Source organism: Salvelinus sp. IW2-2015, linkage group LG4q.2, assembly GCF_002910315.2.
Source record: "Salvelinus sp. IW2-2015 linkage group LG4q.2, ASM291031v2, whole genome shotgun sequence".
Classification (NCBI taxonomy): Eukaryota; Metazoa; Chordata; class Actinopteri; order Salmoniformes; family Salmonidae; genus Salvelinus; species Salvelinus sp. IW2-2015.
In genome coordinates, this window is record NC_036843.1 from 2,853,931 (window position 1) to 2,871,980 (window position 18,050).

An 18,050-nucleotide genomic window follows, 5' to 3' on the forward strand; every position below is an offset into this window, starting at 1 on the left:
GTATTCATGGATGCCAATGGAAGCCATGCATCCCCCAAAAATATACAACCCCCCTAAAAAATACATAAAATAATGTGTCTTGAGTCTCTCTGTGTTTCATAGTTTTCCTTCAATTCGCAAGAGGCTGAATGCATCTCACCGTAAAAAGCACCCTACTGTATGTGATGCTGTCTGGTCAAAAACAGTAGGATATTGTTTCCGCAAATAGCATTGAATGCACGGGAAGCCAGTGAGAATTTGGCCTCCCTTGATAAAAATAAATAAATAATAGCCAATCAGATAAAATAATAGATAAAATAATATAAAAAATAATAAATACCCAATCAGCATTGATAAAATAATAGCCAATCAGCGTTTAGCTAAACTGAGTGAACTCAGCTGTGAATGGTCCTGGTGTAGCAACAAAAAAGTTTCAAGGGAAGCCAGTTTGGACTTGGCTTCTCACCAATCACATCACATAAAAAGCAAAACATTATTGACAGAAAGAACGTGCAAGTTGCATCTCGTTGCGTCATTGTCCTTTGGTGGCTAGCTAATAGCTAGCTAAAATTGTCCCTTTCCTAAATTTGCCATGGATGGAGATATGGATTTGGAGTTTAACTTAATTCTCCGTACTGGCCAATGAWTATAAGGGTGATTCTGATCCAATCATGTTTAWATGTTGAAGTTGAAATGGAGCTGCAGTAGTGGAGGTAGCTCCTGTTTTCTTTACAACTTGCGGGAACTCTCCATGGTTCTAAATCAATAGTTGTTTCGTAGTCCGAAAATGTCGGAAACATTAACTTGCTTGACCGTGCTTTCGGTTATTTAACTYTTTGTCACATGCAATATGRTTTGTGGACTTCACAGGACAGAGGTTACTCTCCGGTTTTGTGATGAAGAAAAGGTGTGGTTGTATTTATTCTGCCACTGTGTCTTCTAATTGTTTTGGCCTTAGGCCTATATACACTACATTACCAAAAGTATGTGYACACCWGCTCGTCAAACATCTTATTCCAAAATCATGGGCATTAATATGGAGTTGGTCCCATATTTGCTGCTATAACAGCCTCCACTCTTATGGGAAGGATTTCCACTAGATGTTGGAACATTTCTGCGTGGACTCGCTTTCATTCAGCCACAAGAACGTTAGTGAAGTCGGGCACTGATGTTAGGCGATTCGGCCTGGCTCACAGTCAGCGTTCCAATTCATCCCAAAGGTGTTTGATGGGTTGAGGTCAGGGGTTGAGGTCAGGGTTTTGTGCAGGCCAGTCAAGTTCTTCCACACCGATTTCGACAAAGCATTTCTGTATGGACCTTGCTTTGTGCACGGGGYCATTGTCATGCTGATAAAGGAAAGGGCCTTTCCCAAACTGTTGCCACAAAGTAGGAAGCACAGAATCGTCTAGTATGTCATTGTATGATGTAGCGTTAAGATTTCCCTTCAAGGGAACTAAGGGGCCTAGCCCGAACCATGAAAAACAGCCCCAGGCCATTATTCCTCCTCCACCAAATTTTACAGTTGGCATGCTATGCATTCGGGCAGATAGCGTTCTCCTGGCATCTGCCAAAGCCAGATTCGTCCGTCAGACTGCCATATGGTGAAGTATGATTCATCACTCCAGGGAACTTGTTTCCACTGCTCCAGAGTCCAATGGTGGCGAGCTTTACACCACTCTAGCCGACGCTTTGCATTGCGCATGGTGATCTTAGGCTTGGCTGCTCGGCCACGGCTGCTTGACCAGTTCTTCCAGACGACGTTGCTTCCAGAGGCAGTTTGGAACTCGGTAGTTAGTGTTGCAACCGAGGACAGGCAATTTTTTACACGCTTCAGCACTCGGTGGTCCCGTTCTGTGAGCTTGTGAAGCCTAACACTTCGCGGCTGAGCCGTTGTTGATCCAAGATCTTTCCACTTTACAATAGCAGCACTTACAGTTGACCGGGGCAGCTCTAACAGGGCAGAAATTCCACAAACTGACTACTGACAATGTTTGTCTTTAGAGATTGCATGGCTGTGTCCTCGATTTTATACACCTGCCAGCAACGGGTGTGGCTGAAATAGCCAAATCCACTAATTTGAAGGGGTGTCCACATACTTTTGTATCAATTCATATGAACTAACAGGTTACAGAGCAAACAACCAAATTATCACAACACATAGGTTGTAAAAAAAAAACTGTCTTCCCCAGTGATTTTCCCCACAACCACTACCGAAGTGCAAATCATTCTGGCCAGCTATACTTACTTTTATGGTAGTAGGGCTTCTTCATCCCATCATGGAGGCGGGCCTTGCGCTCCTCTCCGTAGCTATGCCGCGATTGGTGCTCCCCATGATGGTCACCATGGTGATGATGATACCTCACCCCGTCCCTCCGAGCCGCCTCGGCAGCCATCTTGTCTCTCATGGCCTTGGCCCTCTCAGACTCAAGCGCGATGGCCTTCTCCAGCAGAGACAGGTTCCCCTTGGTCATGTCGAARACCTCCTCTGAAAGGTCCGACGTCACCGACCGTGTGTCCTCGTCCCGGTCGTGGATGTGGTTGTGGTAGCGGTCCTCCTGAGCGCAGCTGGAGAAGGCCTTGGAGCGCGGGCTCAGCTGCTCCTCCAGCTTCATCAGGTTGACCATGTCGGAGTAGTTCCTCTCCAGGGTGCGCCTCTCCTCCTGGCTCTGCTGGAGGTCCCCGTACCCAGGCTGGTACGGGTGAGGATGCTGTCCCTGGGTGTCCCCGCCGCCAGGATGGTTCTGCTGCGGGAACCCTGTGCCCGAGCGGTCAGCCGGCTGCGTCTCGCTCAGTTTGCGAGCCAGGTCAAAGCACTGGTTCCTCAGACACTCTAGGCTGCTTAGACACACCTCCTCATCGCTCTCCTGCAGTCCATTAGAGGCTTTACCCTGACCATTACCACCTCCAGTCCCTCCATTATGGTTCGCTTCCCCATTCTCCCCAATCCCGTCTTCATAGTCTCCTCCCTCCATGTTGTCAGAGAGCATAGCCCCGTGTCCCTGGGCCAGCAGCTTCAGAGAGTCCACCGTTTCCCTCACTACATCACTGTCGACATCCAGGGTCAACTCACCCTTCCTCTGAATGCCCTCCCCACCCTCCTCATCCTCCTCTTCTTCCTCCTCCTCTTCTTCCTCCTCCTCCTCCTCTTCTTCCTCTTCTTCCTCGGCACTGTTGGAGGAGTTGCTGTTCATCTCAGACTCGGTCATGGCGCGGTAGGCGGCGTCCTCTGCTATCTTCCCTAGGTTGAGCAGAGACTTGGCCACCAGCTCGTCATAGTTCTCATACTCATCYTTGTTGTTGTCGTCCTTCTCCCCCGTCAGACCGGATTTAGGATGGCCGCCACCGCCACCGCCACTGCCACCGCCACCGCCGCCATTCATCTGATCGTGCTCTGTACGGGAAAAAAAGAAGAACAAATGCATTGTAATCTCATTTTGCTCATTCTATTTAATGGGTTAATCAGATTTCTGGTCTTGGTCTGTTTAAATTGGATAAGGAACTCTTTGCGTTTCTCAGTAATGTACTTTCAGAGTCTTAACAGCAGCCTATAACTGAATTGTGAATCAGCACAGGATGTGGGATAAAGTGGTTTGGAAATTTCCATAGAGATGCTTTGGATGTACATTCCCGAAATTAAAGTACACCGCATCCAGGTAATCTGGATCCTTTGGGTCACAACAACAAGCACACTGCCGCTCCCAGTTGATGGCTAAGTAACTGGCATAAAGCAACACGTTTTTCATTTTACCAGATTTTGTAGTGGAGCAAAAGACCTTCAAACTGGAATCAGCATGCTTTATGTTATACATTGATTGTCTCATGTAGTGTGCCATTATGTTGACAAAATAAACAAATCCATACATTCTCTCTCTATGCTCCCCATTCCAGAAAGYCCCTTTTTGTCCAATCAACAGGATCTTTAGAATGCTTTTCACTGGTTAATTGATTCTGCAAGACAGGCTCCTAAAGGTTACTGAGCCTCTCCTGCCAGTAATGTGAAGCAGCCACTCCAGAGCACTTCCAATTGGCCCTCTCACATTCCCTCCAGCCCGTGAACCGTCAAGAGCGCATCGCATCACTCACTCCCAACCCGCCACATGCTTGGCACTTACATTCCTGCAGAGAAAAAACCCAGATGCTTACACAGAAATATTAAATAKAATTTGATTTCTGGATGGAGGCAGAAAATCACCTGACAAAACACTAGTGAGGTATAATCTTTTGTGATGAAGAATTAATTGTTGCCCGGTTTCAACGACGTATTGTGTGTGTGAACATGTGTGTGTGAACGGGAACATTTCCATAAGATAGAGATCAAAGGGGTAAACATGAAGCATGAAAGCCTTTAAGCTCATGTATACATGCATGCACAAACATACACAAACATACAAACATACAGGCATACATACTAGGTGTACACAAACAGTACACCTAGACATACACACACATACAACACATCGATATACACTGCCACACCCAACCCCACCACAACACACACACACACACACACACACACACACACACACACACACACACAACACACACACACACACACACACACACACACACACACACACACACACACACACACACACACACACACACACACACACACACACACTGCCGCACACCACACTGCCCGCACACACACTGCCCGCACACACAAACTGCCGCCACACACCAAACCCCCAAACACACTTCCCAATCTAATGAGAGCAACACAACATCTAGTGTGTTGAGGTGAGGGTTCTGGACCGAGGAGTCACGACTGACCAGGCACATATTTTGACAGGGGGACGCTTTCTTACAGTAACCTACCCATACCCTGGCTGCCAGAGGTTTAATTTTTGATGGTTTGAAACATGGCTCAGAAAAGCAATTTGAAGAGCAATCAAGGTACACAAAGGGGATAGGGAAGCGAAACAGATTGAAAGGAGAAATGAGAGATTGCGCTGCTCCATATTGGCTTGGATTAACAATGCAGCGTGCAGCAGTGTGCATATATCTATTGAGAAACACAGAGCAGCCATAACAAAACCACCTCCATTACAGATTGGAATCTGCRCTGCTGCCACTTATTTTTTGGAGGATATGGGGGAAATGATAGTGGTGCATGTGGAGACTCATCTACATTTCTGAGAAGCCAAGAAAAAGGAGAAGAAAAAAAATGTAATTTCGTCCTCCTATCTAAAGATGGCACTGTGGTTTAAGACGATGGAGAGAATCCTAAATATTCACCTAGTTTAATTAGGCCAGCGCTATTACACTCAGTGGAATTGATTTAATTGTGCTCCTTGGGCCAAGAAGGGAAACAAAGACCATCTCTTTGACTGTGGACTCACATGCCCAACAGAGAGACAGAGGAGGGAGGCTGACATACTAACACTTTTAGAAGGAAGCTAGCACAATGTACTGTATCTCTCAGAGCTCCAGTCTTAATTGGACTTGAGGGCTCTGTCAGGAAGGATCTGGGGTGCGGGGGGTGAGAGGCAGAATGAGTTGTAGAGAAACCTGCCAAATGTGGTGTTTTGGCACGTCAGGGTAGAGACCATACATGGGGGAGAACTTCTCACGGCCCAGACAGTCTCGAAAGCAGACCCAGGCTATTGTGTATATAATTTATAGAGTTCTGTGTTCAATTGGTTTGTTGCAGGTCATTTTAAATAGAATATTTTACTGTTTATCTAGCATAACTTATTCATGCTTATAAGCAAAGGTGGTGGGAATCCTGCTTTTGTATTTTCTCACACAAATACATGCACCCTTACAAAAAAAAGTTCACATTTGCAGTTTCACATGCCAAATTTGCATTTTAAAATGGCATTTTCGCATGTTTCACATTTTGAGTTTACATGTTAACACCACTTCTTCACATGTGAGGGGAATAACATGTGAAATTTGCATTTTCACACGTGAAAAACTTTCACATGTGAAAATCACATTTGTCGTTTCACATTTAAACAAAACTTCACATGCGAAAATCTCACTTCCACATGTGGATTGCAAGTGAAAATCAATCACATGTGAAAATCTAATCTGCAGGATCACATGAAAGACAACTCCACCCTTGAAAATCTCACTTTCGCATGTGGAATTGTAGATTCACATGTGGGGTTGAAATAATGTTATTCTCCTCACATGTGAAAAGATGATGCTAACATGTTGCAGTAGCAATGTTTTCACCGGTGGAATAAGGGTGACCACATCTAAAAAAAACAAATGRGGGACAAGTGAATGATTTTGCTGGACATTCGCGGAACAGTGGACGGAATACATGTCTTTGGGGCAGGTAAATAGATCCCATTCAAATGGTAACTTAGTTAAGCTGTATGAAGGTCAATGCCTGTTAAAGGGGCAATTATTTGTTGCTATATCCATTCTTGCACTTATAAATGAATGAAATGTACTCATTGATTCTTGTAGAATATAACGTATAAATGCKTCATGAGCTTAGTACAACTGTTGTACACCATCATAACCCAAAATATAKGTTTGTTTTACTCCAATCTTTGTAAAGAAAGTAAACGTAAACAAATACGGTCATGGTTGAAAATACAATTTTGATATCATGGATGGTTAGTCCTTACATCCATAGTGCAGTGTGGATTTGAGTGTTTGCATTTCTCTAGTCACATCCCTCAGCTTTTACCYAAACTGTGGCGGGGAGTCCACTTTGTTAATGTTTCAAGGAAGGATTGCCGCTTTAGACACATTTAATAGACTAATGTGTTATTATAMGATGCAATCCTCTAGTGAATGAATCCTCACCCGAAAGTTTTCATAGCAAAACGAAATAATGCGAGAGCAAAATAGTTGTAAATCGAGGCAACAAAAAGAAAATMGTCATTTTTTAATGATAACATGATGAAATAAAACGCCTCCTTCTTTTCTGGAATTTTCCCTCTTTGGTTATGGTACCCTGGCCTTTGCTTTTGCTGCCTTTRTTCCATTTACAAGTTTTGGCACATTCATTCTAGCAACATCGCACCCTGCATCCTACTGCTGGATTGCCTCTGAAGCTAAGCAGGGTCAGTCCCTGGATGGGGAGACCAGATGTAGCTGGAAGTGGTAAAAAATGGCAAAAACAAATATGAAAAATGTACATGTGAAACGTAGCACGTGTCCCGAAAACACTGTCTGCCTCGTGAAAATTACATCAACAAAAAAACACATTCACGCGTGATAGTTTAGTTTCTTTCATTGCATCATTTTGAGTCCTGATCCTCTATTTCAGGGCGTTTATCTCTGGAATTAGGTGTTTTGGAGACAGGGTGTTCCCATCCAGCCCCTGTGGAGCCATTGACAAACTGCCATTTTCACAGGGTCTGTGTGTGAGAGACAGCGCCAGCACAGCTTTTAGCCTGTGACTGAGATAGCCCTGAAGGTAATGGCAAATGGCCCAAACAAACCTCAAATGACAGAACTGAGCTGCTCCTGAAGAAAATTGGCTTCGCTGCCAAACCATCTCTCTATTCCAGGTAACCAGGTTTGATCTAGCACTACAAATTCTGTTTCAGGTAGTTACAGTCATCACATAAGTTGGAGGAAAAGCAAACGCTCAAACAAACAAATAAATAAACCAGTCAAACGGATGAAACAAACAAAGATCAAAGGAATGTGAACAGAATAATATATTCTAAGTTCTGGGACAGGCTTGGGATTTAGTTTGTATTTTGTTATGTAGAATTGTATCACATTTCAATTCCCAGTATGCAGACAAAAGTATCATTGCATGCCTTTATTGCCTTACTATACTGCATATACAGTATACTGTATATTTAAGACTAACCATTCGGCAACGTAGACCATAGCAACTCAGACATTTACATTACTTTGAAAAAAAACATTCTAATATGTCTTGGTGTATCAAAGGGTTAAATAAAGACGTCTCACCTTGGCCTTGACTCTGCTCCTCATAATCCTCCTCATACTCCTCTTCCTCTTCTTCCTCCTCTGGTACTCCGCCCTCCTCTTCCTCTTGTTCCACCTCTACCTCCTCCGCCTCTCCCTCCCCTCTCTCCACATCTTCTTCTTCCTGCTCCATCTGTTCCTCATTGTCCTCCAAGTATCCCTCCTCTTCCTCCTCCTCTACCTCCTCTTCCTCATCTCCCCCATCCTCTACTCCCTCCTCCACCTCCTCCTCTCTATCATCCATCTCCACTGTTCCATCTGTCTCGTAGCTCTCCTCCCTAGTGGAGTTGTCCATGTGGGTTATGAGGGGTCTACTCTTGGGGTCTGTCTCCAGCGGTTCCAGTAAGGGTTCCAGCACCTCCAGGGCTTCCAGAGGCTGTCTGTCCAGTGTTTTCCTCTTCTTGGCCAGGGGGCAGCCGTACACACTGCAGGGAACAGATAAGACAGGAGCCATTAGCGCTTAGCCACCAGACCCAAAACTCCATATCACCTGGCTTAGTGGCTGGCTAGTGGCTAACACAATACACTAGCTCTAGTGCTGACTATGTCACTGGTCCAGCACACTGCCCAGCTGGCTATTTACAGATTAAAACACTTTTGGAGAGTATATTACAAAACACAAGAAAACACAACTGCAGCACAATGCCGCAAGGTGTTGAATGTTGTGACGCTTTCTTGCTGCAGAACAGATCTAAGATAAACCCATTGCTCTGCTGAAGGGCTTTGTTTTTGGCACCAGAGTGAAAGTGAAATCAACGTTTTATGAACAGAGCACTAATCGTGGCCATAATCATTCACTATTGTGTAATTACATTCTAATTGCTCTCCTTTGCTTGGTTTACAATTACAAGAGGAGGAATTTRTTGAGATAAAGAGAACAATGTGGTCTCCGGCAATTCATATGATTCTGTACGTAAATCTGTGGACTACATTTTATATAATATATTACGTAARGTTAAGATACATTATTAATGGAATAGTGTTGTACAATATGATATTAATTATAGGACATATAGTTCATACCGGTACCCCCTGTCTATATCCTCGTTATTGTTATTTATTGTGTTACTTATATTTATTATTATAGTAATTGTTTTKATTTTGCAAATATTTTGTTACTTACTATTTTGTTAAAAGTCTGCATTTTTGGTTAAGGCTTGTAAGCATTTCACAGTAAGGAATACACCTGTTGTATTTGGCGCATGTGACAAAATTAGATTTGATACTTCTTACCCAGGCGTACAATAGCATACAAATTGGATGATGTAACTTATCATATGTTTTGGTGGACATATGCTACGTCTTTCTCTGAGACCAGGTTGCTTGTGTGCCATAACAACAAAGGATAATTATGGGGAAGATAGGTAAATTGGATTAAGTTAAGAATAAGGGTTGGGGGAAGTCCACTGGGCAAAAACTGGTTGAATATAATTTTCTTCCACATTATTTCAACCCAAAAAATGTATGTGATGACGTGGGATACTAATTGGATTTGTCATCAACGTAAGGGCATTTAGTATTTTAACCGTACAGATTTTTTTAATATCGGCGTGGTACTATTTTCAAAAGTATGTGGTAAAATTTCACAACTCAGAGTAACAAAATTCAAAACAGATCATCAAAAAGGCAGTTTTTTTRYAAACGTTAAGCACATTTTCAATTGACACACAAAATCACACAGTAACTTTTTTCACCAAACCTAATCAGTGTTTCATCTAGAAATACCTTTCATATAAAGTAATTGCCTTTCACAATGCAATGCTCACAATACTTTTCATATCATTCTTTTCTCATTAGTTTAAATACATTTGACCATCACTTAATCCAACTGCGCTTAACGGTTAATCACTTAACCATTTGGTAAACCTATAGATTTTAAACTGGTTTGTCTACTATAAATGGATTTTGAGAACTACAGGAATAAAACATATGTTTGTAAAGTATAAACATCTAAATTACATGTATGATACATGATAACCGTAATGACAACATAATGACTACTCGTTATTGCTAATTGGTTTCACATAGTGGTAACCACTATTGGTCACCATATAAAAGGGTGTGTGTGAACACTTGCAATTTCTTTCAACATGGAGCAGGATAGACAGCAAGGGAGAGGAAGAAATCAAAGAGCTCGTGGACAAGGAGCCCGTCAGAGAGGTCAATTCAATTTGTGGGCATGGGCCCCGTCAAAGAAGTGGACATCAGAGAGAGAGAGGCAGACGGCAGGGAACTGTTGTGTCTAATGAAGTCCGGGTCATCGTCGTTGACCATGTGGTAAACAGAGGCCTGACCATGTGGTAAACAGAGGCCTGACCATGTGGTAAACAGAGGCCTGACCATGTGGTGAACAGAGGCCTGACCATGTGGTAAACAGAGGCCTGACCATGTGGTGAACAGAGGCCTGACCATGTGGTGAACAGAGGCCTGACCATGTGGTAAACAGAGGCCTGACCATGTGGTAAATAGAGGCCTGACCATGTGGTGAACAGAGGCCTGACCATGGCAGAAGCTGCCAGATTAGTTCACCCCAATCTGAAGATCAACTGTCAATACGATCATGAGAACATTTCGCCACGTATGGCTGTCCAAAATAAAACAGGCCATTGAAGAGAACAATGACACCTTTGGCAATGTGGCATCCATCAGCCTACCAACAATCGCCAGCCTTTTGAAGAAGCACCAGGTAACTTTGAAACACATTTACCTGGTGCCTTTTGAGAGAAACAACGACCGGGTGAAACGACTGCGGGCCGAGTATGTTCAGGTACAGCACTATATACTGTGTTACTGTTACTATTAATGCACATGCTACTTCACAATACCATATTGTAACTATACTGTAGAAATAACTCCCCAAAATATATTTTTGAAGGGTGATGGTGCTTGATGCTGCTGTGAACCATCACAAGAATCTCTTTGTTGATGAAGCGAGCTCCAACCTGGCCAAAACTCTGGGCGGAAACTCATTGGCTAACTGGAGGATGTCCAAGTGCCTGTACAACGTGCGGGAAACATCTCCATGTGCGCAGCCATCTCTGAAGATGGTGTGGTAGGATATAGGCCCTTACTTGGATCCTACAATGCTGCACACCTCATTGTGTTCCTCATTGACATCGAGCAGGCCTTTCAAGGTGAAGAAGTTGACCTATGTCATTGTGTGGGACAATGTCAGGTTCCACCTAGCAGAGGTGGTTCGGGCATGGTTTCGGGCCCGTCCCCGATTCGTGACCCTATACCTGCCCCCATACTCTCCTTTCCTCAACCCTATTGAGGATTTTTTTTTTCAGTGTGGAAGGTGTACGATCGACATCCCAATGAGCTTGCCACCTTCCTGGCCATGGATGAGGCATGCGACGACATCAATGCAAACCAATGTCAAGCTTGGATTCGCCATGCCTAAACGTTTTTTCTGAAGACATTCACTGTGATGTGGATGAGAATTTATGGCCAAATGCTCAAGACAGGCTTGATGCAAACTAATGTGTGCTACACTTTTTTTGAAATGTTCATTTGTTTCATTTAATGTCTTACATTTGACTACAAACAGTACACCTATGTTGCAATTATGTCAACAACAACAAAAAGAATTGCATGAATAATTGTAGAGGATGTCTTCATTGACCACACCTTTGATTACACATTGGAAAGATGTTATGGAAATGATAGATTTTCGGTAAATCGTGTTGGATAATGTAAGTGTATTACCTAAAGTGAAAACTGTCATTTACAGTACTGTAGTATATTACTTTCAGCACTTCTAAGGGAGATTTGAAATATGTACAGTATATTACATTGTTTACTATTGGATTAACTGGTAGTCAAAATTACTACATTGAAAATATATCAATTATGTTTTGGTGATTAAACCAATGTTCTCATTACGTTTCACAATAAACTTCTATTTTGAATCAATGGTTGTGTGGTGAGAGATGTTTACAATCCAAATGAATGCACAATGACACATTTTGAATGAAAGACTGGCTGCGTAAGAAGTGTGACCAGTTTGGCYTTTTGTACTAAGTTGTTGTGAAAACGTACCACATACTGGTGAAAACAGTAACTCCAATGACATGGTGAAATGTTTTCACGTTGAATTAACGCTAGTTGACAACTCAACCAAATGTAAATCAAAACTAGACGTTGAGCTGACCTCTGTGCCCAGTTCTACAGCTGTCTCCGGCGTGACTTTAACATGCAACCTTTGGATTGCTAGATGGTCACGGACTACACCAACCAATACTCCCCGACCAACCTCCCTACTTTCATTTCTGTCTAAAGTAACAACACCATTAGTAGGTATCATACGTCTTGGAAGACATCAGAAATACGTAAAGTATGTTTCGTATGGTTCTGAGGCCAGTCTGATTTAAAAACAAAGAGATTAAAACAAATAATCACATTCCTGGGTTATAAATTGTTTATTGAGCTGACATTGTCTGACTCTGCTGTATCAACTGCAGCTGTGTACGTTGTTGTAGGATCGTCATTGGGAAAACAGAATAATCAGAGAGATAATTAATTGAATCTTGCCGAGGCACCTGGGTTTAACTGTATTCTCCTGGTCCCCTTGGCAGCAGGGGACACATTTTAATCTGATAATCTGATAATCTGTGTATTCGCCCAGACTATTGATCACAGGAGCCTAATCCGTTTCCCTCATCAAACCATGGGGAGTCTGGGGGCGATACAGGTCTCTGTGTGTGTGTTTATGTGTGCGTGTGTATATGCATGAGTGTTAACACGTGGCACCCAACCCCTCTTTSAAAAAATTCCAACACAGACAGGGTCCCAATGATACCAGTGAGACAATGGGGTTGAGGTGCCAAGCAGATCAGTGCTCTATGCTGGTAGGTAACAGAGTCGGTGTGAAAGCCAAAACAATTGGTTTCTACTTCTAATAATGAAAGAAGCTTTTGTTAAATTCAATTTTCCTCCAAGAGTTGCTGATACTCCTCTCTACTAAAGTTAGCTCCCCATGTCATGCACATTAGCGAAGTAGCGGCAGRGATCCTTTCCCTTTGCATAGCTAACAGAGTCCGACAGGTTTCAGGCATGCTTAGTCAGAGGCAACTGAGCAGTGAAATGTCCCTGATTCCCCTTCACAAAAGCCTGTGGGTTTTCTCCCTCCTCACTCAGCCCAAAATAGGTTCTAATGTGAACAAATAGAGAGCATTAAATTGAAGGTGCCGTGTAGTAAATTGATATCAGCAGTTATTATGGCCGGTGGAGGCGTTCTGTCTTGGGCATCTCAGAGCGGATGTGGCACCCCTCTGAAGCCTCCACCACTTGAGGTCAGGGAGGTGCTGTTAATACATAAGCATCATTTCTTAAATTGGTGGAGAACTGGGTATTTTGGCTGACTGCAGCCTGTTCACTGTGGACCTCTTAGCACTGTTCACTTGTCTTAGAATTTTGAGGGCGCACCGACTTGCTGATCTACCTACCTCCCTCCCTCCCTCCACACACACATGTTTCCCATACACATGTTTTATCCCCACAGCCCAAAAGGAGCGGGTGTCCATCACTCAGTCAGCGTCGGGCCCAACTGGCAGACAGCCTCAATCTCAGCGGGCCCAGGGATTACTTAATAGCCTGACCCCTGCACCCACACACAGGGCCTCATTTCATTAATCTAAGCTCACACGAAAACTCATTCCCTGCCTGACAGCCCTGTAGTCTCCTGCAGGCCCGGCGCCTCTCTCCAGGGTGGGGGTTGAGGTGTGGAGGGGGGCAGAGTGGGGGTTACTGAGTACTCTGATCAATAGTGCTTGTGACCAAACATCTCAAAAGCACATTAAAATGCCACTCATCCTGGCCCAGTCCAGAGCCCCTCCAAATAAATCAAGGGCGTATCCCAGCAGGATACGTACTGCCAAGCAGCCAGCCTGGCGGGGGGGATAGGTGAGTGGGAGGGAGGGAGGCAGGGAGGCAGAGGGAGCTGTTGAAGTTCATCCCTCCCTCCGCTCATCTTCCATTGCTCACCACACTGTCTGTCCAGCTGGGTTTTAGCGATGAGGCAGTCCTTGCAATGCAGTACCCTGATAGAGGTGCTGTGTGTCTGTGCTTAATGTGCTACAGCTCACTCCATGACAGGCCTTCATGTGTTTTCACCTGAATCACTTTTCAATACGCAATCTCTGCGGTACTGCTAATTGTATTGAAACACTCAGCAAATGGATTGAGGTTAAAATCACTAGATCTTGTTTTTATCAGAAAAATTTGTAGATATAGTTTTTACCTGGCCCATAAAAGGGGTCAATTAAACCACAAGTGTTTCCATTGTTACGTAATGTTCTGTTCTACTACTACTGCAAATATGTCTCAGTTGGTCCTGAAATCCTCTCCTACTGAAAGAGTTCATTTTAATATTCACCAACAACTTTATGAATGATCTCCAAATGCCTCTTTATCCCACTAATTAATGTGTTGACAACTAAATTAACTAGGATTTGACTTGTAGCCTACTCCTACTCCTGAGTTGTGAGGTTGTTATGACTGTGAGAGGTGTGTTTGCCCCGACATAGGGAAGCCAATCACTAACGCACAAGAAGAACAGGAGCCCTCTCTTACACACACACACACACACACACACCCACCAACAACACAAACACACACACACAACACACACACACACACACACACACACACACACACACACACCACACACACCACCACACACACACACACACACACACACACAACACACACACACACACACACACACACACACACACACACACACACACACGTTCCTCAGCTCTCTCACAGCATGACGTTGGCCACATCTCTACTGTCTCAGACCTGCTACTGCAGCCCTCTAACTGTGTCCTGCAATTATCGTTCCACAGGTGATTACGTGCCATTTAAATAAATATATACTGTTGGAATTGTGTCAGGAGAGGAGGACAGAAAGTTATTTATTTCTGTCTTTTTTTCTCCAGGCAGCAGAGTAGAAGTGTGTTTGGTATGAGAGGCAGCTATCAAAGGAAAACATCCCCTTGTGTAAGAAGAAAGCCACTTATTTTCCCCTTGTATTTTGAGGGAGCATCCTCAAATCCACATGAGACTGGATGAAATGCATTTAACTAAAGTGGAACAAGTGGCCAGTCAAATAACGTTAGAAAAACACTCTGTCGATGTTGAAGAGAGACAAATTGGAATGTTAAATCTGGTAAGAGAGCTCAGAGTCATGAATAAGCGTCCCTAATGCGTGTGTGTGTGTTTGAGTGTGTGTGTGCGTGTCTGTGTGTGTGCATGTGTGCACTTCAAATCAACTCAAATCAAATTGTATTGGTCACATACACATATTTAGCAGATGTTATTGCTGGTGTAGCGAAATGCTTGTTTTCCTAGCTCCAACAGTGCAGTAGCATCGAACACTGCAGTAGTATCTAAAACATTTCACAACAATACACACAACTCTTAAAGTAAAATAATGAAATMAAGAAATATATAAATATTAGATCGAGCAATGTCGGAGTAGAATATAATACAGTATATACATATGAGATGAGTAAAGCAGTATGTAAACATTATTTAAACATTATTAAAGTGACTAGTGTTCCATTATTAAAGTGGCCAGTGATTCCAAGTCTATGTATATAGGGCAGCAGCCTCTAAGGTGCAGGGTTGAGTAACCGGGTGGAAGCCGGCTAGTGATGGCGATTTAACAGTCTGATGGCCTTGAGATAGAAGCTATTTATCAGTCTCTCGGTCCCAGCTTTGATGCACCTGTACTGACCTCGCCTTCTGGATGATAGCGGGGTGAACAGGCAGTGGCTCGTGAGGTTGATGTCCTTGATGATATTTTTGGCCTTCCTGTGACWTCGGGTGCTGTAGGTGTCCTGGAGGGCAGGTAGTTTGCGCCCTGTGATGRYTTGMGCAGACCGCACCACCCTCTGGAGTGCCCTGCGGTTGCGTGCGGTGCAGTTGCCYTACCAGGCTGTGATACAGCCCGACAGGGTGCTCTCAATTGTGCATCTATAAAAGTTGTGAGGGTTTTAGGGGCCAAGCCGAATTTCCTCAGTCTCCTGAGGTTGAAGAGGCGCTGTTGTGCTTACTGTCTGTGTGGGTGGATCGTTTCAGATGTGTACGCCGAGGAACACTTTCTCCACTGTGGTCCCATCGATGTGGATGGGGCGTGCTCCCTCTGCTGTTTCCTGAAGTCCACGATCACCTCCTTTGTTTAGTTGACATTGAGTGAGASGTTATTTTCCTGGCACCACTCTGCCAGGGCCCTCACCTCCTCCCTGTAGGCTGTCTCATCATTGTTGGTAATCAGGCCTACTACTGTTGTGCCGTCTGCAAACTTGATGATTGAGTTCGAGGAGTGCGTGGCCACGCAGTCATGGGTGAACAGGGAGTACAGGAGGGGGCTGAGCACGCACCCTTYTGGGGCCCCAGTGTTGAGGATCATTGAAGTGGAGGTGTTGTTTCCTACTTTCAACACCTGAGGGCGGCCCGTCAGGAAGTCCAGGACCCAGTTGCACAGGGCGGGGTTCAGACCCAAGGCCCAGAGCTTAATGATGAGCTTGGAGGGTACTATGTTGAATGCTGAGCTATAGTCAATGAACAGCATTCTTACATAGGTATTCTTCTTGTACAAATGGGATAGGGCAGTGTGCAGTGTGATGGCGATTGCATCGTCTGTGGATCTATTGGGGGCAGTAAGCAAATTGAAGTGAGTCTAGTGTGTCAGGTAAGGTGGAGGTGATATGATCCTTAACCAGCCTCTCAAAGCACTTCATGATGACAGAAGTGAGTGCTATGGGGCGATAGTCATTTAGTTCAGTTACTTTTGCTTTCTTGGGTATAGAAAATGGTGGACACCTTGAAGCAAGTGGGGACAGCAGACTGGGATAGCGAGAGATTGAATATGTCTGTAACACTCCAGCCAGCTGGTCTACGCATGCTCTGAGGACGCAGCTAAGGATTCCGTCTGGGCGGGCAGCCTTGCGAGGGTTAACACGCTTAAATGTCTTACTCACYTCGGCCACGGAGAAGGAGACCCCAAATCCTTGGTAGGGGGCCGCGTCGGTGGCACTGTGTTATCCTCAAAGCAGGCGAAGAAGGTGTTTAGKTTGTACTTGAGCAAGACATTGGTGTCTGGTTTGCCCTTTGTTGTCCGTGATTGTCTGTAGTCCCTGCCACATATGCCTCATGTCTGAGCCGTTGAATTGCGAATCCACTTTGTCTCTGTACTGARGTTTTGCCTTTTTGATTGCCTTACGGAGGGAATAACTGCACTGTTTGTATTCGACCATATTCCCAGTCACCTTGCCATGGTTAAATGCGGTGGTTCGCGCTTTCAGTTTTGCGCAAATGCTGCCATCTATCTACAGTTTCTGTTTTGAGTAGGTTTTAATAGTCACAGTGGGTACAACATCTCCTATACAATTCCTAATGAACTCAGTCACCATTATTCTCAGAGGCTACCTGGAACATATCCCAGTTCGCGTGATCATAACAATCTTGAAGCATAGATTCCGATTGGTCAGAGCGTTGAATAGACCTTAGCACGGGTACTTCCTGTTTGAGTTTCTGCTTATAGGAAGGGAGGAGCAAAATGGAGTCGTGATCAGARTCCATGCGTGCGTGTTTGTACGCGCGTCTGTGTGTGCGTAATCCCAGGTGGGTGACAGTGAGTGTGTGAAGGAATGTGACAGTGTTACACAGCAGCTTTATTAGCAGTCATATTAAAGCCTGTTCACAGCGGGGGCCGAGATTTTGCCACTCATTAGCATCATGTGATATTTGTCTCCCTGACACTGGGATGAGACTGCTGCTGCACTCACATAGCTTTAACTCTCTCTCTCTCTCTCTCTCTCTCTCTCTCTCTCTCTCTCTCAAACCTCTCTCTCTCATACCTCTCCCTCTTCTTTCAACCATCCCCCGTCTGCTTTCTACCTCTCTCTCTCTCTCTCTCTGTCTCTCCCCTTCTTGGAGGAGTGTCGTGCACCTCTCGCTGTGCCCCTATCTAACAGGATCTATAGGCACGCGTGGCAGAGCGCCGTCTCCATGGTGATATCCTCCAGAAATACAACAGGGATTTACCATCCTCGCACACAGACGTGAAGCTAGTCAGAGAGAAATAGAGAGCGAGATGGGGGATGGAATGAGGGAGAGAGATGGGAAGAGAGAGAGAGAAACAGCAAGAG

The 18,050-nt window shown here is 44.4% G+C and overlaps 1 protein-coding gene across 1 annotated transcript in view; it reads right to left on the reverse strand.

The window, feature by feature from the left end:
• LOC111963138 (myelin transcription factor 1-like protein) overlaps positions 1-18,050 on the reverse strand; it is a 160,610-nt gene that overhangs the window by 66,988 nt on the left and 75,572 nt on the right. The window contains exons 6-7 of the mRNA XM_070443323.1: positions 7,873-8,315; positions 2,224-3,370 (exon numbers count right to left, since the gene is read on the reverse strand). Of these exons, the coding sequence (XP_070299424.1) occupies positions 2,224-3,370; positions 7,873-8,315 (1,590 nt within the window). The remainder of the gene's footprint in view (positions 1-2,223; positions 3,371-7,872; positions 8,316-18,050) is intronic.